We start from the raw sequence: 25,791 nt of genomic DNA on the forward strand, positions 1-25,791 counted from the left end.
TACAATGCAAATACATTATATAAGACTTTCTCAGTGAGTAGACATGAATGAGTGTCAGACAGAGACTGCCACAGCAACACACTTACTGACAGTCTAATTTGTACAAAAAACCTTTAACAGCCTGACATGGCTATAGTTATCTAAAAAACATAAAAATCTAAACCCATAGACTTCAACAAATGGCGGGTATAAACCACACAGTATCTACTAACTTGGTAACCCCTCTACCTGAATACTCCGGCCAGTGTGCCCTAAAAATTTCAGTCAGAGCTAGTTCCTGGCAAAACGTTTTCTATGTGGGAATCCTCATCTCAAACTACTTATTTTGGAGAACCTCTTTTGCCCACTAGAGGCAACATGGTGAACCATTTGCATCACAAGCCTCTTCGGTACAGTTTTCTGCCCAACTTTTGTCCGTTGGGCAATGCCATCATGTTCTCTCGATTCAACGTGTGCATGTGAATAATAGGTATGGAAGGTATCTTTTTTAATGGCAATCAACAACTGGGGGCACACACCGATAAATTAATGAATGGTTCAATCCAGCTCTGTGTTGTACTGTTCAGTCATAGCAGCAGACATGTGTTTGCACTTAGTAATCCTTACTGGATTTACTTTTTGTTTTGCGAAGGCAAATAAAACAGTTTTGGAAAACATCATCATAAAGAAAGCTAGATATGTTACATGTGATGGTGCACATCAATACAAATCTTCCCTTCCTACCAATCTATCCTAGAGAGACTTCAGTTCCAATAGTTGTTCATCAAAGAATTTTTCATAATTCTATTTTATAAATCAACACTTTTTTAAACTGCATTAGTCACTAAAGCTATTAAGATACACAAATTGTATTTTACATGTGTATGAAGCCAAACACTGCTTGTAATAAATTAATTAATTAGCAGAATGGGTTTTTTTCTTTAAAAGTTAAAGTCTTTTAAAGCAATACAATAAATTAACCTTTCAAGCTACATCCAGGCTCTCCCTTCTTAGCATTCACAGATTCGTAGATGCAGAAAAGCTACACAAAGTCCAAACATAAATACCCTGGTTTGGAAAATGGTAGGACATTGAAAACAAAAATAGTATGAATAAAGGCAATACTTTCAGATGTCTAAAGATTAGTTGTTGAAGGAAACCTGCATTTTATGCGGTTTCCATGAAAGGTAGACATTCCCCCAGCAGCAATTTTTATTTTCCTATGAAAAAGTAACTGCATTAATTGGGCAATCGTCCAAATATAATTATTGTGACCTGTAATTGTGTTCTGCACTGCTGTTAAAAGTTTCCCATGGTTTGCTCTCCTGCTGTCTGACCTCTTAGACTATTCTCTCGAAGACGAGGTCAGATTATATGGCATTTCCCGCTGATATTTCTCTCCATGTGTTCCCATACCTGGCGTGTTCCGCAGTTTGGTGCTTACTTTCCCAACATATTAAAGAACAGTAGATGTTTTCAGCACCCAGGCTAATGTGCTGCATAGCTAAATACATATAAGATTCCAAAGGCGAGACCGATTGCATTGCAAATGCTTGTGAGACAGAAGCAGTCAAGTTCATGGTTAGCTTAGCGCTGGGACGCTTTCTTGGAAGCAGCCGTTACGCTTTATAAGAGGCTTTTCAATCATTCATTCAATCAAGGAATGATGGACCACTTCGTAGGGGACTGTTATTATGGCTAATTTCCATTATGCAAATGCCTCAACAAATGACTATTGGTTTTGGTACACTTTGTCTTTCAGAGGTCTGAGATGTTTTTAGGTCGAGCCCAGCGGCAGCGCGAATGCGCTGCTCGCTCTGCGAGGCATGCAGTAGTCGAGTATGCTGTGTATGCCTCGCCTTCTCTCCGCCCATATTTTTGATTGGCTGGTGTCATTGTCCTTGATAAATGCTGGTTTCCGATTGATAAAGATGCTGGTTAGTCCCTTCTTGTTACCGTCCTGTCGCCATTTGTTACCTGCCATGAGGACTGAATCTTTTACATGTGGCGTTACACGGTCTCCTTCATAAGTCGTTAAGCAAAATTTTCTTTTTTTTATTTGCAGCGCAGTCCGCTTTCACTTTAGCGGCCGCGCTTGTTTATTTAATTAATTTGCCGCGCTGGCCGAAAGGGAACGTTTTTACTCACTAATCTAACAATCATTTGCAATACAATAGGTCTCGCATTTATGGAATTTTGAGCTATTGACATTGCAATTAACTATTCCTTTTATTTTTGTTTTTAAAACATAAATAAAAGGCGTTTTCATTTACAATGCCAATAGCTTAAACTCGCGTAAATGCGAGACCTATTGCATTGCAAATGCTTGTTCTTTTTACAACTGGATTGCTCAGAGCTTCAGCACATTGGTTTGAGTGGCAGAGTTTTCAGGATCAGAAGTTGGGCCCGCAAGTGAGGTGCACAGACTGCCATAAACTAGTAACACGTACTAAGGACAACACACGTCCACCAGCTTTACGTCAAGTCCTCTCTATAAAATTAGACATCAAGTTCTACTGACCAGGCTGTGGTGCTCTCAGTACACTTTTTAAAAAAAATCGGTAGCTTGTTCAGCATCTCGTAAAACTCGCGTGAGTTGCAACAGTTTGAGCACCTGGAGGTAATTTCAGTGCCGTGATTAGTACAAGGGCCATTTGAGAAGAAGGGATTTCATCATTACAAGGAGAAAGATATGCGCTCTAGCACTTCTAGAATGTGAATGATATGGAACATGCTCGCATAAACTTCAGCCGGCAGCGAGCGAAGTCATGTAGCTTTCTCATCGGGAAGGATTCCTTATCTGTGTCACGGTAAGCGTAGTAAGGCAATATCATGCGAGGCATTTTTAAGTAATCCTTGCTTAAATAGGGAAAAGTTGTTAGTTGAGCGGAGGTGGTTCAGTGTGAGGACAGGCGAAGGACAGCAGGAATTGGGAGGTTTTTTGGAGGGTATGCTGCAGATGATTTGTTGCTTGTTTAGAATACGACTGGTTTTAGTAAGCTTGGTGATGAACTGAGCATGCACTATTGATACAACGATTACACAGAAATACATGAAAGGTATGTTTGAGGTTGACATTCAGTAATGATGTAAATATTTATTAATTTTTGTATTCTAGATACCCCTGATGAAGGGATTCGTCCCGAAATGCATTGGGTAATCTAATAAAATACGTGGCATTTCGAAATCATCTCGCCTCCTGTGTCTGGGTGATCGAGTGTTTATTGAATTCACAATGAGTAAAATGAATTGAAGATAATGTAAAAATGGCAGAACAAAGCAAAGGATTAAAAGAAAGAGTATAAGAAGAATAAGGAATCAAAGAAAACATGTGGCAATGCTAACGCAGCGCCGGCTGCACTGGGACGGCTGAATGTGGACCAACATGTACCAGCAGAATGCAGGCAGAATGTCTTGGGTCAAAGCCACTTAGAGGCAGTCCAATGGCCTCAAGCAGAGAGCCGCAGCACAGGTACCAAGGAAGAGTTTGTGTCCAGGAGCCAGAAACCATCTACCCTTGGTCGAGCTCCTGCTGCAAAAGAAGAGTGCCCGTAAGTTGCAACCATATGGGATCGAACTGTGTTGCCCTCTCCCAGAGGTAAAGAGAGACAAGAAGAAGCTGAATTTATTCACATGGAGTCAAAGGGCTCAAGTCTGCAAATTAGGTGCTTTCACTTATACAGTAGTAGGTAACGTAGACATGTCTGATTCACTATCCTTGTTTATAAGCCGAATATGTTTATTTGCCTTCTACAGGGCTGGACTGCCCATTTAATCCACCGGGCATTTCTCCGGTGGGCCTGAGCCCCTGCAGGCCGGTTTTAAAGCCCAAGCCTGCTTCAAGTGCCCCGTCACCTTCTTCAGCTCCTGGAAGTTAACCACAGCAGGCACAGGGAGGCTTCAGGAGAGAAAGAAAGGGGTGAGAGAAGGAGTGAAAGAGAATGGGTGGATAGAAAGGGAGAGGGACAGAGGAGGGGGTGGAAGAGAGCAGGGCTGTTAGAGCATTTTTGAATGGGCTGCTCTTATTTACAGTGTCCAGCCCATGCCCTCCCTGATGTATGTACACCTAGTACTCTCCAATTGCTGCTAGGCACTAGGAGGTAGAATTTACTGCTTAAAAATAAGTGGCAGGGCTCAGCTACTAACTTTGACACTCCTGCAAGTGTGACAATTCGGACCACTTCAGGCTCCCAAAGTTATAAGAATGGCTTGAGCAGCAGGTAATAGTCATTTAAAATGTATATAGAATTAACACTTAACTGTTGTTGTGGTCAACTATTAATTAGCCCAACAGCTAGACTGTCACAAGCGCTGGTGTTGACAATTAAGTGCCGGTGTCGAGCACCAGAAACCACTGGCTCAAATTAAGCACTGGTGGAATGCGGTCCTACATGTTAGGTTATTAAGTTTACCTATAGCAGCACTGCATGTTCACTAAGTGGCCTTGATCTGCATGGAGTGATTATCGAATGATAACGTGCGGTGGCACCGGTGATAAGGCTGGAAGGTTTTTATGGTTCCTCAGAAGGAGGAGTGATCCTCGCGCAGCCAGGTGCGAAGGGAGTCAAGCGTCCCACAGACAGAGGCAGAATAGGAAAGGCCCAGCCACTGCTTCTTCAGTTGCCAGCTCTGGAGAAGACTAGTAGGGCTGCAGGCATCTTGAGGGCAGAAGGCATAGCGGCAGCGGTCCAGAGCGCCACAATTATATGATGGTTGGCTCAGTACCCATCAATGGGTCAGGAATGCCTTTAGGATCCAGGGTCCTGCCACTGATAACCACAGCTCCTTTGCTGGCTGGCTATTGGTAATAAGACTTCCAATGGCAAGTGTCGAAGTCAGGATTGGCGCAAGTCTCCAGGTTTAGGGTTCAATAACCAATCAGGCCTGGTTCCCACGTGAGGGTTACAAGCATGCAGAGCTGCTGGCACCGCCGCTGGCGTCTTCTATAGGATGGGCAGTTAACAACCTGGCCCATCCTAAAGTTCGCTGGCAGTCGTAATCCTGGTAATGGGGGAATTAATGAGGCAGCAGCGGTGCTGAAAGGAAAGGCATTTGTTTAACATTCATTCATGCGAGAAACAGCTCGCATTGAACTCTGCTGGCTAAAAATAGCGTCCCACGTCGGTGGCGGCACACTTTCGGCTTCAGGCAACCACGGAAATTGCTCAAAAATTAAAATGAACTATTTTTAGACGAAGCGGAGCCCAGTGGGACACTCTGGCTGTCAGTCCATATGCGCTGCTCCAGCATCAGGCCGCTCCGCCGTTAATGCGAGGAGTCACCCGGGGTTGTCAAGTCCCATTACATATCTTTAAATGCATGTATTTACTAATTAATGGAGGTATCAGCAGGCAGCTGCAGTTCCCATCCGACACAGAAGAGAGATCTTGTGAAGTGTCGTCTGGTCACGATATGTTGTTCTTGATTATACTTTAAACCAAGATCAAACTTGTGATCCGTCACACAATAAAAAATTACAACCTAAAGCAACACGCAAGGAAAATATGAATAAAGAAAACCACACAAATGTTTACATTGATACATATCGGCAGTGTCTGTGTTTTATGCTACAAAACACAAGGAGGGAACCACAAGCAGACAAAAAAAAAATCACACACACACATATCTATCTATCAAGGAAGGTACAAAAACAGAGAAAGATAATGACACAATCTCACAAAGCTCCCCAACCTCTTCTTCACACGTTCTTGGCACATTAAGAAAGATGCTTCCCTCTGCATTCTCCCTATCACTGCGGTGTCTTGATCCATTTCGAGGCAGGTGGGACTTTTACTTTAACTGTAGCTCCACAAACACTAGAATAAAATGCAGTTGCGTCACTAGGGTTGGTGTCACCCGGTGCGGGTAACTCATGGTGTCACCCCCTCACGACTTACCGCATGGACCTCCTCCGCCCGAGTCCACCAGTGGACACAGTTGGCAAATAACGGGACCATACAGAATCCTTAGTAAGGTTTGTAAATGTAGGTCCTATATTTACAAAATGTGCCTGTTAACAACAGTGTGATAATGACTCATTAATCAGGTTGTACAGTGGGCTACCTGCTAGTCAACAGTTTATTGGAATTTATAATATCATAGGTATGGTACTTTGTACTGGTGTGGTGTTCCCACTATCCAGCAACACGATATATCAGTGGTCGAAGTGGGGGGAAAAAAAAGTAGGGGAACTGTGGGCGGAGAATCAGAGGGCGGGAATAACCCAAGGATTGGATCAGTGGGCAGAGCCAGAGGCGTGGCCAGAATGCGCAAACATCCCAATTTTTTGTATTTGTTTGGTTTCACTGCCCAGTTTTATCAACCAATGGATACACATGATTATTTAAGGTTATAATAAGTTATTGACAGTAAAATGTATTCACAAAGTGGGATATGCTTCTAATCACAGAATGTCCCCAAATACGATAAAATGTGGAAGCACAAGCCATTTGTCTCCGAGCCATGGAGTTTCTGTCATCAGCACTTCTCCCTTTTCCAAAACAGCAGTTCAAACATGAATGGCTAAAAATCCTAGTTTGCAAATGCTTTCTAAATAATAATGGCTCTGCCATATTTGACTCATAATGCAAGATCTGCAGCATGATCGGACCATTTAAACTAATAAATTGTTTGTAGCTCAAACGTATCAAAAGTTAATAAAAAAATGTGACTTGTGTTGCTGCGGAGTAGATGACAGTTAATAGCTCACTGTTCTATGTTAGGATTTTAACTTATAAACTGCAAGTAACAAAAGGATCTCTCTGACAAAAGCAGTAGCCCACTGGCCTATTTACATTATGTGCACTTTGTGATCTGCATGGTACATGTTCTTTGCAGCAGGTACATTTCTGAGCTACCTTTCCATGAGTCAAATCTTCCATTAGACAAAATTCCGATCTCTCTCTAGGAAGAACATTAATCATCAGAGTCATCATGACATTTTTATTGTTACTGAAAATTACTGGAGGCCAGGAAGGAGCCAGCAAGTGCTTTTAAAACCATAATATACTTGCAAAAATGATGCCTCCACCTAAAGTCAGCACCTGGTGCGGTCACACCGGTTGCGCCGCCCTAGAGCTGGCCCTTCTCAAGGGCCCTGTGATCTCAGTGACAGGGTCACTGCTATTCTAGGGTGTACTGCTTCATAGGCCTGCCCGCAAGACTGGAGGTGAACTTCAGTATGAATAGTGGTGGACAAACCTTGAAGGTTAACCTACACTTGTCATGCTAGGGTCCACCTGCTGGTGCTACGACACCGGGGCTTCTAATGTCTTGCGAAGCCTTCTAAGGTCTAGCATGAGATAGTGCTCTCTCAGGAGAGTGGTCTGGCGGACTGGTTATTAAGGCTGAACCTGGTTCCCCAGTTCCAAATTCAGCAGCTCTGGCCATAGTGCCACATCCTCTCCCCCACTGAACACCATACTGCCCCACTGAGAAAAACTCAGACTGCCTTTAACTACAACTCAATTGTTGCCGGCTATAAACACCTGGATGCGGCTCAATTTAAATTACGTACTGGGCAAGAGCAATATGTGGCCTACAAAAAAAAGTGACAGCATCCTGGAAAAAGCAAACAATCATAGGGAATGCAAAATTTTGCAAACCATGTGAAATGTAAGCAGGAACAACATGATTACCTTAACGCTTTTACACTCACTGTTCAGAAATCAGTGAGTGCTTTTGTCTGAACAGTTAAGGACATGACAGCAGGGCCCTGAATGGCCCCATTTCAATGGCCATTGCTTATATCCTTACAAAACGTAAGCAGTATGGTTAAAAAAAAAAGACAACATCCCTAGATACAGAGCAGCAGTACAAATTTTGTTTTTCAATCCTCACATTGCAGTACCTCCAGGATTGGTGCACTAGTTGCAAGCCCAGGGAAAACAAAGCCAAGACAACAAAAATAGCTCTTCACTGGCAAACTCTGTAAAAGTGGCGCTAATGTGTTTGGGTGTGAATAAAATCAATCTGGCCGGTTTGCTACCACTCTGTCTTACTTTATTTAGTTATTTATTTTTCATATTTTTAAACTTTTATTCCAGATGCTGCACTTTGGAATTAAATGTCAGAAAAATACGACATTGATTCCCGACAAAAGTGATTTTCTTTTTTGGATCCATTTCACAGGCAAGCAAATAAAAGAAAGGAGAGGAGACAGTGCGCGCTGCGCACAGGCACCTCCTCCTCCTGAAAGGTTAGGTTGCTAGGCGCACACCGGCCCTGTTGGTGTCACCCCATGTGAGGGTGTCACCCGGTGCGGTCCGCACCCCCATAGTGACGCCGCTGATAAAATGGCCTCTGAACTCAGGAAAGGATGGTCACGTTTAGCTACTCATGGCCCCAATGTTTTATAGACGTTAGGGCAGTGCTCGTAGAATCACCCCTGTACTGCACTGTCCATGCTCACACATGGAGTTTTATGACCTTCGGGGTGATCAATCCAATATTGGTGGTCATCTAAAAATAGCAGTCCTTCAAACAGGACATTATAAAATATTAGACTAAACATAAAAAATGTTATGTATGTCTTGTGTTGGAAAATCCTTCGAACATCGCAGTGCCATTCAAGCACGTTTTGATGACACTGAATTTAAATATTATACTTGATCATCTGTGAATTTCGTCAGCAGAAAGGTTTTGGTTAGTGCACTGGAATTTTGCAACTACATCTGGAGAAAAGTAGGATTACAAAATGTAGCTAATTTAAAGCACATCTCAAGAGAATAGGTGAAATGGTGTCCTCCCTCTTGGATGATGCCTGATGGGAGCCAATAATATTCTCTTTCCCTCAACCGCTACCCAGTTAGACCTCCCTTAGCCCTCAATCTTTGCACATAGGCTGCGAGTCCAGTCCTCAGTGGAAACGGGCATGAGTCTCACTGACCCTCCATGGACTAAGAAACCAGACCGGTCATTTTCGACACAGTCCATAACTGACAGACAAGCATGAAAGGTTATCTACTATAGTGAAAGTTTTGAATAGAAATACTACACATTTTCCTAATAAAATGATAGACAAATATTGTAAGAAGTAAAACCTTCTCACGCCCGTTTGTGTAAATTAGAACTATCAATCAATCAATAATTACTTTATTCGATTGTATTTAACAATCATAAAAGTACAATAAAACAATCATACCAGCATAGTAAAAGCAACAAATAATATCATTAAGTAAATACACTCCATTTCAATATCAAGCCTAAGCATAAGCATAATACACTGCTATTAAAAATCTTGCCACATACCAGCAGACAGTAGAATTTTCTAAAAATTGTAAATATAAAAGGGCAGGTCTCGCTTGTTTACAATCTAAATGTGCAAATAAAGGGCGTATATACTTTTGACGCAAAGTGGCCCATTTTGGGCAAACTAGTACACTGTGCAAAGTGTCTAGTGCAGAAGACTCATCACAAGAATAAACAGGAGGGTCTTGTTGCCCATGCCATCCTACCAGAAGCTGTGGAAACATATTCAGTCTAAAGTATGTTAAAAGTCTATGGTTCACTGGCATGTCCAGTGTTAGATAAAGTTCCATTCTTTCACTACTTTTGACCAGTGTATGATGTATGCAACAGCGTTAACGCTGTGAGTCTTGCAGTCTAAATTCTTGAGTATGCTTTAAAAATATCTTAACTTCTGCAGTAAATGATTGAGTTATTTTCTTAAGTGAATTAAAGACATGCAGTTAGCAAAAATAAAAAACAATTAGAACTAGAAACCAACAATCTTAATATGTACATCACTGAAACAAAGAACTAAATTTTTTAAAGGATCTCACCTGAAAGTAGATGTTGATCATGGCTGTCCTCCAAAATTAAAGATCAACACCCAACATAACAAAAGAAAAAATATAAATGCATACCACAATTTTGGCAAGCACACCGTCATCGCTGGACTCCATGGTTACCACCGCTTTGTCGGTTTCAATCTCACACAAGGCATCCCCAGCATTCACAACTTCACCTACAGATCATGAAAGACACATTTCTAATGAAGGTTTTGAGAGCAAAAACATGTGTGCTGAGAAGTAAAAGCAAAAATCATAATAAACCATGTAACAATTTCTGCAATACAACATCGAACAAAACTGACATCTATGATATGAAATTGTTATCAAAACTAGTACTAGTACATGATATTTCCTACAATAAATCAAACAAAAGTAATACTTTTCTTAATTCACACACAAAAAGCATACACATTTAACCGGATACTGAGTAAGTTAGCAAATATGGGTGAAATAAAAATATAAGAAATTCAATTTAAAATAGAAAGCATACGATCATCTGCCTCACAAAGTTGTTAAAGCACTAACAGTCTATGCAGGACTCACCATTTTTGCCCTGGATCTACCCCACCAAAAAACTCCACCTTAGCATATCATTATCTCGGTTTCAATTGTGTTGTTCAAAAGTAGACGTTTTAACAATTACTTTATTTGATGATGAAGAACACGATACATATCCAGAAATGGGTTTCTTGGCGCTAGCAGCTTTAGAAAGTTCACAAGAGTTTATAAAAGTGAAATGGTGATGGCGAGTTTCTTGCCGCATGTAGATTGCTGAAGCATTCCAGTGCTTGAGAGTATGTCTTGTTCTGTTCCCTTAACTGTAGCAGAAAAGGTCCTAACACAATCCATTATATCTCCTCTCCAACTTTTCTTTTGGAAAAACCAAGTTGCCTTCCATACAACTCTTAAATGATTTCTTCATAGTTTTATCTTTTATGTCCCTCTCTTTCTCTGTTGCCATGCGATCCCATTTATTAAGTGCCCCAAACTGTGCAGTTCTCAGCACTGGTTCCATGTCATACTTAGTTTGTATCAGGAAATCTAATTTCTAAAATGAAAGACATCCCCATAGGAAACTGCAAAGCCTTAAATGCTCTGTATATTTATTATATTCGGGAATCCAGACACATGTATAACACACAGCCTCTTCCATCCCTTGCTACGCTGGTGTGCCTTCACTTGGCAACTTTTGTCACTCTCTAGGTATCTTCTCTTTCTTAAGCTTAGGTTTCATAAATACTGCATCCATGTTGTACTCTTAATTGGCTCAAATCATTCGAATAAGTCAAAATACTGTAAACGAGCGTAGCGAACAACAACCAATAGCAGTGCAGCTCTGTCAAAGGTCAACCTATCACCACAAGACTATGCTGGCAGACAACCAATTAGAGTCCAGCCAGTGGTGATGTCACACTAATCCCAGCATGGCTCCCTGGCTAAGCAACCACTCTCAGGGCGATTTTGATTCGCAAACGAGAAAATAATTACAGAACCATATTAAATCGCATTAAACCGATAACATGTTGCCTGTTTTCCCTATAAAGGGAATACAAGCCAGTTTTTTTAGGTTAAGTACCTAAAAGGTAAGCCATAAAGTATTTGATCTAGAAATAGGAGGAAGAACCAAAATACTACAAATATTCTCACCAAGTAATTCCTGCCCAGCAGGAATCCACCTCTGAGTTACTGTACTTCACTGTATGCACTCAGGCTAACACAACAAACCAAATTAAACTCAAATCTGAAAAGGAATATTTGTTAATTCAGGATCCCAACTGATGTGGTAGCTGCACCTTGCTCCACACACCACAATACAAATAATAAATATCTCAAGATCTTGGATTTTCCATAAATCCCATAACCAATTCAATTCTATTTTAATAAAACAACTTGAAATGGGTTTACACATATGAATAGTATATAATCACAACAGTAATAAGCCCACCAACTGAACCCACGATCATAATCACATATCCAACCAACTCAACACAAACAAAAATCCATCAACACACTCATTCACAAACTCAGTTTCTCACTATTCATACTTACACTCAAAGTTCATTCAGGATCACACAGTAACTAAGATTGCAAGTCTAGGCAAAAAACCTAGAGTAAAATTCATCAAGAGCACTAACAGCATCCTAATAAAAGAAATCTATTGACAAACAGACAGAATAGACAGAGTCCCAAGAGGAAAAGGAAAGTTGCTCCAGCAGCAGCTGATGCGACACCACCCTTTGAAACAACTATAAAAAATGCCCCCCACAATTCCAAAATCCAAGAGTTTTTATACACAATTCACGCAAGGCATTAATAGGTTCTGCAAAATCAGCATGGTATAATCATGGTTAGGGTCGCACTGGCAAATCAGAAACAGCAGCGCAATATTTTAAATCTTCAGTACTAACCCATTTCTGAAGATAAGAGAAATCTTCCACCTAGCTCCTCAACAACAGCCCTCCAGAGATATTCAACATAAGTTGAAACATTCCTTAAACACTGGCTCATAGAATTAGCACGCCTACAATGGAACTTAAGTCCTTAAAATGATACTTAAGAGTACACAATAGAAGCTTCATTCACAATACACCCTTCCAAACAAAGTTATTAATCTTTTGAACCTTTGGCATAATCCTCTTGGTGCTGCATGGAAACAAGAGGAGGGGTGGCTTGCAACAGGACACTGACTGGGAGGGAGGATAAGCAGGTGCAAGGTGAGCAGAACACCAGAAACGGCATCCATTTTAAAATAAATGGGTCTCGCACACAAATGTGACACAACTACATCACAGAATTAATTACACTTCAAAGTGACATACCACATTTGTTTCAAGTGCAACATCATTAAGTCATTGGCTACAGCTCTATGCACTGTTAAAACCATACATTTTCGAAAATAATTTTCACCAGATATTCATACATTTGCACATTCAAATAAAAAAAAAACTACCATAAATCCTTGGCTGTTCTAGATAAAACAAAGAATCATAGATACGAGTATGCGGTGGTCGGGCCCAAAGCACGTCAGTGTCAATTTCCGTGTACTACCTGTGGTCACAACAGACTGATAATAACACGGTTGCCTGTTAGCCAGCTATGTTAGAGCCACTCCCCAATATAGAGCACTCCCTCTGAAGCTTGAAAAGTGCACCGGTGGTAATGGGCTTATAAACTACAGCCAGTACCTTCACGGCGCGCTTAAACTACCATAAGACAAAACACAAAATAGTACCTTTTACATGTCGGCTACAGTGCCATAGACGCGCTTTTCACTATCTGCCCAACCGCTACTGCTCTACGCTGCTGACACTGGCAGACACAACACTCTCGTTGCAGGGGCGCGGTGCCACACTTCGTACTGTTAGTAGTACACTCAATATGGCGCCACGTAGCCACGCCTCTGACGTTGCTTGCATTGCAGTACTCCCAAGTTCAACTCAATTAAGATATCTATGTTGTTGTCATTGCAAGGTGAGACCTGGAACGCAAGGATTATATGCTTCAACTGACATCATAATTGATTCTCTACTCCCCAAAAACACCTCATGGGCCACTAAGGGACCCATTAACTGTACATACTCCGGGTCTGAACATGACGTACCAGAGAGGCAGTAGAACACAGGTTACACGCAAGTAGGCAAAGCAAAAAGTTAGTCCATAACTCATGCTAAGCGTTGCTAATGGCAAGCATCCAAAAAGTTCTTGCATTCGGTCACAGTAAAGTTGCAATTGGCCTGGTCTGTGCATTACCACAAGATGAGCAGTCATTGTGTAGCAGGAGAAGAATAATCAGGATTCCACCAGCTAGCGCTAGTAATAAAGGGAACCCTCCGTAGACGCTAGAAAAAATAGTGTGAATAAAAGCTGGTATTACTCCAAATATCATCTGAAAAGAGGTCACAAGACCGGATCCGACAATCTTAAAAATAATTAGCAAGGCCTTTGGTATCAGACGTATTAAATATTTGATGTATAAGCTCCCAACAGTAAAGTGGGAGTTTCGTGTTTAAAAGTGACTGTATCTCGCTAGATGTTCTAGCCACCTGCAACTCGAAGGTCTCTCGAGCCGAAGTGAGAGCCACTTCTTGTTGAAACAATAGAGCTTTGCTTAATTTGTTGAAATCTGTTTTCAAAGTCGGAATGGAAGGCCAAATGGAACTATTTACTTCCCCATGTGTAGTCGGAAAAAGCACATTGCTAGAACAAGTAACACGTTGTGAAACTGATACTATATACAGAATTCCTGCCCGTAAACCACAGCAGTCGTGGTTGTTCAAAATAAGATAACTGCCGTTAGTAAGCAATGTAAAAGCGGGAATTATTGCTGGGGTTTAAAAAAACAAGCGAGATTAGAAGCGGATACAGGAAAAAGAGGATTATTCATCAGTGATACACAGGATTCAATCACTCCTTGATACTCCAACTGAGTTAGAATGTCACACACGGGAGCCTTAGCCACTCGCCTGATTGGATATTGCGGCTGTGGCATAGACCTTAATGGTATCTGATGTGCCGGGGATTCTCTATCCCAGCCCACATGATTACGGTATACCGCCGGGGCAAGGTCCTAAGCCAACTCAGATGCATAAGCCTTTGCATGTTCCTCAGGGACGTAACACGAAAAACTCGTAAGTATCACGTCCTCCCCTTTAGAAGCGGCTAGCACAAATGGTGGAGGCCAATTGGCCTCTGCCAACAAAATGTCGTATGAGGAGGTGAAATTTTCCCAGAAAACCGCAGTGATTGTACGCTGTATATCACCTTTAATTTGGAAGACAATTTCATAAGGTCTATCCTACCAACTCGTGTATCTGCTGCTTGTACTGTAATAAAAGTATCAGTTGCTCTCGCCTCAAGACAGGGACGTAGTGCCTCCGTAACTATGGTAACCTCCGCTGCGCTGTCGAGCAGAGTCACTGCTCATGTCCAATCGAGAAGCCGCGTTCTCATCGTCTGAGGCATACTTCGCTGTTAAAAAGGCTACCTTCTTCCTCCGATATGGAAGTCTAAAGCGAGGAAGCTCCTCTTGTTTGGCCTTAACATCAAACTGTTGAGGTTGATCCCATCCCTGTTGTGTGGTTGGACCTTTGCCACGATCCTTGCGTTCCCCACCACCGACTTGAGAGTTCGATGTGTCCTGTAAAGAACCAGGAGAGCGCTGATCAGGGACTTGAAATCTATCAGGCGTCTTAATGTTCGCGTGGTCGCGCAAGTCATAAGTACGCTCAGAAGACTCAGGTGTCGGTGAACCAGCACGCAAACCCTGCTTCTGTTGTTGCTGCCCCTGTTTTTTATTTCTCCAGTTCTTTTTAGGAAAGAACGGGCACCCATCCTTATCAGTCTGGGCTTTTTGTGTAATCTGAGCTTGAGTTTGCGTTAGAGTAAAAGGCCTGATTCCCAGACTATTGCGCCCTAATGTTTTCTAAGCTTTAGCATTAATCTTTGGCAATTCGCGCTGTTTGTCTGCGTCAGCCACAGCCTCCAAGCATTGTGACACTTGTAAGCTCACAGTATCACCATTAACATCAGCAAGGATCATGTTGCAAACAATATTGTACACGCCCACCAGTCCCATTCCCAACTCCATGGCCGCCTCGGCCCAATGTTCATCTTGAACATGTTTTATCATGAAAGGGAGAACGGTCATTAAGAGGGTGCATAATCACATCGAATAAACCGCTGCAAACACTCTACCCCAAGTGTTACAATCAACTAATTTGGGAACTGGGCCTTTACGTAGACTCATGGTCAGGAGCCTGTGTTTCTCCACAGGCATGCTATTTAGAAAAACAGCTTTGAGTTGTCCAAACTTTTCAGCAAGCCAATAAGGAAGTTTTTCTTTACTTTGCGGATGCTTGCCCATCACTGAATTAATCACGACGGGACTGATGATTACACCAGCAGGTCCCAGTGGTTGCGCAGCGACGTCAGGTGGTCCCACCTGGAAGCTGCGCGACATGAACTGAATAACAGCTCTATGTACACGTATTAACGAAGTATGCAATACACGTAGCTCTGCGACTGTAGCGGTAAGATAATTTGGGTGTGGGTTAATACCCAGCCAAAAAGAGCTACATGGCCCCATCTATCGATAAGGGGCCTAAACAGACCGGTTTCATGGGGTGAGGAAGGATGCCATTAAACTGTATTGCATGTTGCCAAGCCGTTATTGGAACTTCAAGAAATCTATAAAGCTGATAATTTTGAGGAAGAGCCGTGGCAGTATATTCTGTCCCATTGACTGCCAAAAATGTGACCCAAGAATAAAACACCTCGAAGCGGTGAGCTGCATCCGCTTCAACAACAAAAATAGGCGCCATACCAGCAGCAGGGACTCCATATTGAGTCAAATAAGCCATGAAGGTGCGCGGCTAGGAGGTGTTATGGCAATTGCCATAATTAATAGTAGAGAATAGAAACCTATGTGTGTCAGCGCAATAACAGGTTAGAAAGAAAGAAAAAGACATTTTAAAATTCACGCTTGAAAAACCTATAAAATATCACAATATAGGAGGCTACACCGTCTCATTGTCAGGGTCTAAAAATGTATTGCTGTCTGAACCACGCAGGAGCAGAATGACGCTAGATCCCAATACCCTTCTCAGAACCAACCCTGCTGGTCTTGTAGTATTCCATTGCAGGTAAGTTCTAAGGGGGGGGAAAGGGGTTGGGACAGAGAAGAGACTGCTCCAATATTCTGCCTGTTCAGCTATGTCTTCTTCTTCTTCTTCTTCTTCTTACAGGACTGCAACATTAACATGTAAAAACCTTTATTTACTGTGCCTTTTAACTTACTGATTTTCTATGGTGTATATATAACTTATCTTACCAGAAAGTTTACTGAAGCTTACTTCTCTTCTACTTCTCATATATTGTTTGCTTGGTTGTATGAGAAGTCTTCACTCAAATCTCTTTTCTTTTCGTTCTCAGGTACAATCTGCACTTGATCCTGCTATTCCTTAATGTAAGAAAGATAAGGTATTTATTTCTGTATTCCTAATTTAAGTATTATTTGGGTTTCTCTTTCTTTCTAATAACTCACTGTTAAGAGACTGGAGTGGGCCTTGAACTGGGGTTTCTGAAGTAGGATGACTGGTTTTCTGACTTTAATTAGTTTTTAAACAATGCTTCAGAACTTAGGTTAAATGTTAAAAGGAAGCTTCCTTTTATTTAGGCCTTCAGCTTTAATGTTTGCTGGAAGCAAAATGTATTCTGCCCTGGTTTTAGTGTTTGCTGAAGAGTTAATTTATTCTGGCCATAGAACATTACTGGAGTTCTTAACTGGGCCTTCACTTATTTATCTTCAAACCTAACACTGGCATGAGAAAGAAATATGCTGGGCTTTTGACCCTGACTTTCACCTTTTAATTAATTCTCTGAAGAGTGAACAAGTTTCAGTCAGGTGTGTTGAAAGGTCATGTCTGGGTCTGACAGATTCTGGAACAGCTGAATAAGGAAAGCAATTACTGAAAGGTAGTTCCAGTTTTTTCCAAGGAAGGAAAATATATTCTGACTTTGTTTCCTTTTGACACAATAACCTTTTCTCACAGAATGTTTTATTTTAGCTAAATAGTTTAACACTAACCTGATTAGTGAGGGAATGTAGTTCCGACGAAGCTAACTCCGATTTTATCGCAACTACCCTAACTGACTTCCAGGACCCTGGGGAAAACAGGTGCTCTTCCAAGTATTTCTTCAGTGAAGTGCACAGTGGAATGTTGACGCGCACTTCACCAGGTGTTCTGAAGCCTAAAAGTCTAGACTGCTAACAGCAGTGTGCTGTTGCAGTATGTGCATGTTGGCAGCCATCTTGGAGTTCCATCGATGCCAACAAGCACTCCAGCTTGAGGGATGAACTGACCTTTGATCATTTAGTAGGGGGGAGATGGTAGCCAGCGTTGCGTTAAAAGGAGGAAACCTCCTGTGAGTCCTGACACTCATCCATCTCCAGAAACAGAAGTGAGGGGTTTGTGGACAAGCACAATCACTACTCAGGAGTCTCGCAGATAAGAACCAGACCAAACGTTGGTGGCTCCATGTTGCGAGGATTCTGCACATACACAGAACTATGCGCAGGAAAACAGGACCTAGTGTATAGGGGCTGAACCTTCCTACCATCTTAGTATCCAAAATCCCAAAACTGAATAGCTATACTGTCTTATTCATTCTCCTACATAATCACGAAGCTACAAATGATTAGACAACCCAGAACACAACACTCCCGACTCTCTCAGGAATCGTGGTAGCAAGACATACCGTTTCGCTCACTCACTCGTACTTGTCCACAATAAGAATTTTCAGTCACTGTTATAGTTCAAAATGTTTATTTTAACTATAATGCAGTATACGAGCCACTACCAGCAGCGAAATGCATAAACCTAAAACAGTTGGCATTGTTACAATTGTATAGAATAAAAAGGGGGATGTCATCATATACAGACAGTGGGAAAAGGACTTTAAGGACTAACCACCCTCCCCTTGCTTAGGTAAGTACGTATTTTATTTAGCATAGTTACTTAAAACCATTGCTACAAAGTATCTCATGACATTTCATTTATAAGTTACAATTTTAAAAAGAGTATAAAACAATTTGCTAAAAATTAGTAAAATCTGTACAAAATATTAGTTTAGCAGCATCCAACTCAGTTCTTAATGACTATAATGTTGGTCTGTCCAAAGTTGGCAACCAGTGATCAGCATCTTGATTTTGTGGCATTCTCTTCTCTACTTGTCTCAAATATTTTACCAGGCGGCAGTTCAGCTGCGTGTCCCCTGGTGCAAAACATGCCATCACGGCCTGGCTCCGTGTGCGGATGCCTCTCTGGTTAAAAAGTGGCTTTAAGAGCGGTTTCCATCCCTGTGTTAGTTCTTTGCACGTATAGTGTAGATGTGGCATATCCTCTTGCGCTGTGCCACACAGGCGACAGATGGAATCGGATTGGTTTTTTAGCCAATGTGGATAGTGCTTTATGCATGGTAGCAAGCTTCAGGAATTGTATTTAAATGGATTTGGCAAACCCTAGGGCTAGGTATTTTTGAGCAGCGGGCGAGGTATAGTAGTTCAGGACCATCCAGCTGTGCGATCTTCCAGATAGGGCTGCCTTGTCTTCGATCCAGGATTGGCTCTTTACTGTTTTCTTTGTTATTTTTTTGAGAAGGCAGTGGCTTATAGATGTTTCTCAAAGCTCGAGGAGGCCCAGGGTGGTCAGGCTTGCTAGTAGGTATTTTGTTGCTGGGGATGGTTTTTTTTGTTGTAGTTCCAATCACAAATACCAGTTTAGGGTTCCTGGTTTTGATTTTCTTGCTTTGTCCCAAAAAAATAACTGTCGCACTTTGTCTTGCAAGGGTCTGTTTTTGAACACCAAACTCGAGCCTAATCGGAGCCGGAGAGACTCTTGTTGGTAGACCAAAGATTATTCTGTACACTTTGGCAACCACGCCATCCAAGATCTAGGAGTCCCTCCCCCTCTGTGCCTCGCTCCTGTAGGTTATTGTAGGCAAGAGTTTTGCACGTATTACTTCGACCAGTGGGGCAAGCGTGGGGCCACTCAGTTTGGAGTTAAGGTTTCTCAATGAAATTGCTACGGCTGTTCCCTTTGGGCAGCCAAATGCCCCCCTTTGTCGATGATCACCCCCAGATATTTATATTCTTTTAATGAGTCTATGCGGGTCTTGACCCAAAACCAGACAGGTGTGTTCTTGGAATTCTTTTTGATTGTCATAGTTTTGGTTTTCTCCAAGTTGATTCTCAGGTTTATAAGTCCCTAGTATACGGTACGGAGGTACCCAGGGCTTAGGTACACCAGGGCTCCCCCATGGGATGAAGCATGTATATGCCACCCATGGGAGACCACTCAAACTGTAACTACAGTCCTGCCATTGCAGCTTGTGCAAGCTGGTGCTAGCATCACTTACAACTGATATAAGTTTCCCTATATCGAAGGTCACTGCACTTAAAACCTATAAGTCACCCCTAAAGAACGCCTTTCAATCCTAAAGGCAGGGTGCTGGACACCCCTAATACATAGAGTGGCCATGCGTCATTACGCAATGACCATCTCTAAACTGGCTGTAATAAACCCTGGCATGTTTGCTATCAAACATTATGCAATCATACCTCTACACAGTAAGCAGTGTGGTAGGTATGATTTAATGCACTGCACAGCTCCTCCAGGAGGCCCTCAGTGCTCCTGGTATCAGTCTGCTAGACCCCGACAGCACAACATGGCTTTTGCCGACCAGAGACACGATTTTGCCCTCCTAGGCAAAGCTCGAGCAGGAGAAGGCAGAACAATAGGTACCCCGTCACAGTGAGGTGTGACCACCTCCCAGACAGGGTTTAGTGTATAGGGGCCGTGTGGGAGCGCTTGCCAGCGCCACTCAGTCTGCTTGAAGGGCACACTTGGTGCCCTCCTTACATAGTCCAGTACAAACCAGCTCAGGGAGCTGTTGGCTCCTACTCTGGCGTGAAACTGGACAAAGAGCACTGTAGTATCCTCCCCACTGTCCGACCCCTCTCCCGGGAGGGAACCATGAATCGTCCTAACCCTTTCATTAGGGTACTTAAGGGCTTACCTGAGGGTGGTTCCCTAGATTCATTGTGGGACAAGAGTCATTTCAAGACACCACTTCTTCGACCATCCGGGCACTCTGGACTTCGCTGGACTTTGCACTGGGCATCAAGGCTGAAACTGGGAAGACACTTGCTGCTCCTGGTCTCATCGCCCTGCTCGTCTGCTGCAACATCTGTGCCTGTGCTCCATAAAGGAACCTTCCAAGGCCTGTGGGCATCCAAGACACCTGAAGGAATCTCCCCTGAAGTGAAGGAGTCACTTCCCTGCATCTGCAGGCACTGCAACTAAGCGGACCAGTCTGCTGATCCTGGGCTCCCACGGACTCTAAAAGGTTCAGCAAGACAGGTGGGGGTTCTTGACATCCCTCAAGGACGGCCTTGTCCTCTCACCAAGTTTGAGGCCAGATTCCTCATCTGAGCCGCAGGAACCGAACCCCGGTGCACCGCGGCAACTTGCTGTTGCAGTGGCGTGTTGGCTTCCTTCCTCCAAGATCTTCGGGCTCCAAGTAGCCCCAACCTCTAGCATCTCCTGTGACTAAGATCTCCGTCCTCACCGCATCACTTGCACCGTGGACCTGTATATTTGGTGTGCTGCTCGAGGTCCTCTTGCAACTCCAGTGCCTCTGACCTATGGGTCCTCTCGAGAGACTCCTTTGATTTCTGTGGGCTCTCCTGATTGCTTAGGCCTGCACTGACTCCCCTGCTTGAGGTCAGTCACCAGGACCTTGCTGGTCCCGACACTGCACCTTCTTCACTTTCCATGCAGTTTGGAGTTGCCAAGGCTTGTTGGTGCTCGACGGACACCGACACCTCAAGTCTCGGCGTCTGACATGGGACAGCTTGTGAACATCTGGTCTTCCACAGCATCGCCTGGGCCTCACAGCTGTAACTCCAAGGTCACCGTCAACTCTCTTTCAGCATCCGACATCGGTGGGCATTTGTCTTCCACGCGTCCTGGTCATTCCTGAGTGGCATAGACTCTGTTCCCTCTGCTTGCAGGTAGCTCTCATCTTGAATGCACCTTTGGGTTCCATTAGACACAATCACCTTCTCAAGCAGCGGCATCTTCCTGAAGTCCTCTATTGAGTTTGACGGTGGTTTCTGACTCCACTTCACACCTATGCACCCTGCTTCCCTGGTGTGGATATCCTGGTTCCTAGGGTATCCACAGGTGGGGTGGCTCTCCAACCTTCTGTCTTCCACTGTGTTTCTTCAGGGTCCTTCTTTAAAATTGTAACCACAACTTACCCATTGACTTGTATTGAGCCCGCGGGTGTGTTCCTACTCTGCACACGTCCTCCGTGAGGTTCCTGGTTACTAACCTAGGGGGGTTCCTTGGCTCCTCGGCACTTCTATGTCTTCTCGGTATAGTCTTGACTCGAGTAGTAGTTCGAATACCACTACTTTAGTATATAGTTTGGTCTCCCCCAGGCGACCACTACGTATCTGTGCTACTTATCTGTTTCTATTGCAAAGCAGTGTGTGTATTGTGTACACCTCCGGCTAGAAGATATCTGTATGCGTTAGTGAGTGTCTTATAATAAACACATATTATTATAACTACACGGTGTGGTTCTTTTTCACTTAATCTATATCAATAAGATTATATTCTGACAAAACAAGTTGCTTTACACTCCTTCTGGACTAAGCCTGAAGGCTGCTCTCCACAGCTACCACTGGGAGAGCTTTCTAAGACCACTAAACTCACCATAAGGGTCATCTGGATTGGTGCAGGGTGCTCACTTACAGAAGTGTGCACCATATACCAAGCCAGTTTCTCACAGTGCCTCATACAATACAAATTAAATAGAGTGGAGAGCAGTGGCAGCAGCCACATACAAAAAGTGGTGAGGCGGGAGGTGGTGTGCGGGGGAAGTGTGGGGGAGGGACTTTAATAATAATCAAAAATAAAGTTAAACTTACCTGCTACTGACCACCTCCAGCGTCATGCCTCGGTTCAGGGAGTCTGGGGGGTTTCTTACACCCGGCTGTTCAATACAGACGGGTTAGAGAAACCTAAGTGTGCATGTGTTTTTGGTCGGCCTGAGACGGCTGGACAAACACACGAGCACTTAGAGAGTGCACATAGCACTCCTTGTCCCCCCTCCCATGCCTCTGCCCCGCCCCTCCCTTCACATGCGGCATGAGCCTGTGGCTTAAAAATAAAATGATAACAAAATATTGTTTTCTTTTTTTGCTGCTGGCTCTGAGCCAGTGGGGCGATGCTACTCCGCCACTGCAGAGGAGACACCCCTGGTGGAAAGATTTCACTCGATGTCTTGGTGACCTACAATGCCCATTCTTTAGGTGTCCCCCATCTGATTGCGAAACACCTATTGTGACTTTACAGCCCACCCTTTGTTTACCATTGGTTGGCTTTGTCATTCTCATTTGTTTGCTTTTTAGGTTTCCCCTAGGCAGCACATGCGCTGTCTTTGAGACAATCTGTTCCTTGAATATAAGCTTTAAGCACTGCCCATCTTTTCACTTGGTTCCTCCTACTCTCCTTTGTAAGTGTGGGCTTTTGATTGGTGAATAGGCTTAGTACTCCCTTATTTCGGACTTTTGTTTCCTCCCACGAGGACAGCCCCTGTTACATGTGCTCTTACTCTTCAGGTTTCTTCTGAAACTTCAAGGAGGACTCTTTTTTGTTTCTGCCTGTCTCTGCCAGTAGTGAACCACCTCTGTGCTACCATCAGTACTGGAAAAAAGGCTGTATCAATTTCTATTGTCACTACATTGATATGCAGATGCTAGTGAATAACATGCAGCAACAGGGGGTCTTTTGTGATCACTTGATAGTCCCAGGATGAGCAGTGACTGGTCCCTTAAGAACATCTCCGGTCCTCTCCGAGATCAACTAAAACACCTTAGCTTAGCTGGCTCACACTGATGAGGGTGTAGTTGTTGCTTTAGCAGGGGTGAGAAGGATAAGAGACGGCAAGGAAGGGGACTAACGGGTGGGGGGGGGGGGCTAAAAACATCACCCATGGTATTATATAACAAAGGATAAAAAACACTTTGAACTGGGGAAATCTGACAGAAAAAGTCACGCTGGGAGATGGACAAGGCTGGACCAAGATGAGAGGATGGCTGCTGTTTGCATAACCGTAATGCGCACAGCTCTGTGCGCCCCTCGGAATATTGGCGCCCTGGGCCCGGGCCCAGCTCACCCATGCATGCTCACAAAGCGTTACATGGAGGTCATTAAGGCGCTCTTGTGGCTTCACATGCACGTCATCCTTTCACGACTGTCTTCGTTAATGTCCCCGACTTCTGCGAATCTTAAAATGCGATGTCTAGCCTTAAAGGAGGAGCAAACGTCACCCCATACAAGGGTCACCTGGCGGCCATTAAGACGCGTCTGCACGGCCTGCGATTTTCTTCGCCATTTCACCTCGCCGCCGCGCACTCTTTACACCGAGGAGGGCCGGTGCGGCTGCCCCGAGGCGATCCATGCGGCAGGCGGATGGGTGCATTCTTCTTCTCCGAGGTAAAGCCTGATGCCTGGCCAATAACAGCGATATCTATTGCACACTTATAGAACCAACTCCCGCCATCTACGTTTTATGTTCGGTTTTATTCACAACATTAAAAGTGCAACGTTATCCATTAATCCGACGAATCAATAATAGGTAAAATGTGAATACAGTGCGGCGTTCTGCACACAACAATTGGGTCTGTCCCTAAATTACTTACGATTTTAACGGAAGAGTTCTTCTGTGGCAGCTGATTATAAACAAAGCTCTAGCGACCCCTACTGGCTCCAGCTACTAGTGAAAGAGACGTGCTCATTTTTACCTTAGAACCTCGGTGAGAAGGAATCGCCTGCTATGCAGACGGCGTTCTGGCCGAGGGTTGACCTGCACGTCTATGTTGTTAGTGTGCCACAAAGGGAGGAGGAGTGCGAAGGAGCTATAAAAATATCACAGCAGTATTTATAAATTGAAAATATATAGCGCTTGCTGCCTCTGACAAGGCACTGAAGCGCTTTACGGCGAGTAGCATGAAACTCCGGAACCCAAGACTGGAATTAAAGAGTAAGTAGATTACCAATATGTGCTTCTGTTTTTGCTATTGGATTAGTTGTGGTTTGTTTAGTTTGGGGCTCTCCAGTTCTCGTGCTTTGTGCGTAGTGTTTTCAATCAATCAGGTTTGACGAGCGCGTCTACTTCACCCATGAGGTTCTCCACGCGCTGTAGGAGAATCCAGTCTGGTCTCTTATCGGTTTAATATTCATGTCGTGAGGTCCACCCTGAATTGCTATAGTGATGGTGAGGCTCTGAGGTGCAGTGGGAGGTCGTTCCAGGTCTTGGCCGCTAGATGGCAGAAGGAGCGGCCTCCGCTGGCTGTCAGGCGGATGTGACGGGTGGCAGCTAGGCGAGGGATCTGGATCCGAGTCTCCTGGTGGGCTGGTGAGATGTCATTCACTGGTTGAAGTACACGGGTCCTTCATTGTGTAACTTCTTGTACGCTATAGTGAATAGCTTGTACTGGGGTATCTTTACGACTGGTAGCCAGTGGAGTTTACGCAGGTGAGGGGTTATGTGCGTTTGTCTGGGGAGGTCGAGGATGAGCTTGGCAGCTGTGGTTTGAATAGTCTGGAGCTTCTTCAGGAGTTGAGCTGTTATCCCTACGTAGCTCTGGGGAACACCATTCGTTGTTCCAGTGTGTGTTCCTGCCTTTCCCGGACAGGAGTGCTTCTGTCTTGTCGGTGTTGAGTTTGAGACAGTTGTTGTTCATTCAGTCTGGAACATCTCTCATGCATCTTTGGATATTGTCTTTTAATGGTTCTTCTATTGTTGGTCAGAGACAGGATGAGCTGGGTGTTGTGATGTAGGAGATGATGTTGAGTCCGTGGCTTTTGACGATGTTGGCCTGGGGGGGGGGTTAAGTTTGTGTTGAAGAGGGTTGGGCTGAGGGAGGAGCCTTGAGGTACCCCGCAGGGGATGTTCTTAGGGAGCGAGGACTCGGGAGGGAGGGTGATTTTCTGTGTTCTACCTGTGAGGTATGATGTGATCCACTTGAGGGCGGCTCCATGGATTCCGATCTGGTGGAGTCCGTTGATCAAGGTGTGGAGGAATACGGAGTCGAAGGCTGCTGAGAGGAGGATGAGGGCCACTGTTTCTCCCTGGTATAGTAGCATTCGGATGTCATCTGTGGCTGCGCCTAGAGCTGTCTCGGGTGCTGTTGTCTGTTCTGAAGCTGGATTGGGAGGAGCCCAGGAGGTCGTGGTTCTTCAGATGTCGGGTAAGCTGATGTTGACTGCCTTCTAGATGACCTTTGCTGGGAAAGGGAGCAACGTGATGGGACGGTAGTTCTTTAGTTCTCCTGGGTCCACGTCAACGTTTTTCCAGTTCTGGGGGTAGTGGGCTGTGGTGATCAAAGAGTTGAGTACCTTGGTGAGTTCTTTGACGATGAGTTGATTGCAGAGGTTGAAGCAAG

The 25,791-nt window shown here is 43.9% G+C and overlaps 1 protein-coding gene across 1 annotated transcript in view; it reads right to left on the reverse strand.

Annotated features, from left to right (window-relative positions):
* Nucleotides 1-25,791, reverse strand: part of PDHX (pyruvate dehydrogenase complex component X) — a 704,575-nt gene that overhangs the window by 410,706 nt on the left and 268,078 nt on the right. The window contains exon 3 of the mRNA XM_085643496.1: nucleotides 9,846-9,946. Coding sequence (XP_085499622.1) covers nucleotides 9,846-9,946 — 101 coding nt within the window. The remainder of the gene's footprint in view (nucleotides 1-9,845; nucleotides 9,947-25,791) is intronic.

Source organism: Triturus cristatus, chromosome 3_1, assembly GCF_964204655.1.
Source record: "Triturus cristatus chromosome 3_1, aTriCri1.1, whole genome shotgun sequence".
NCBI classification, from domain to species: domain Eukaryota; kingdom Metazoa; phylum Chordata; class Amphibia; order Caudata; family Salamandridae; genus Triturus; species Triturus cristatus.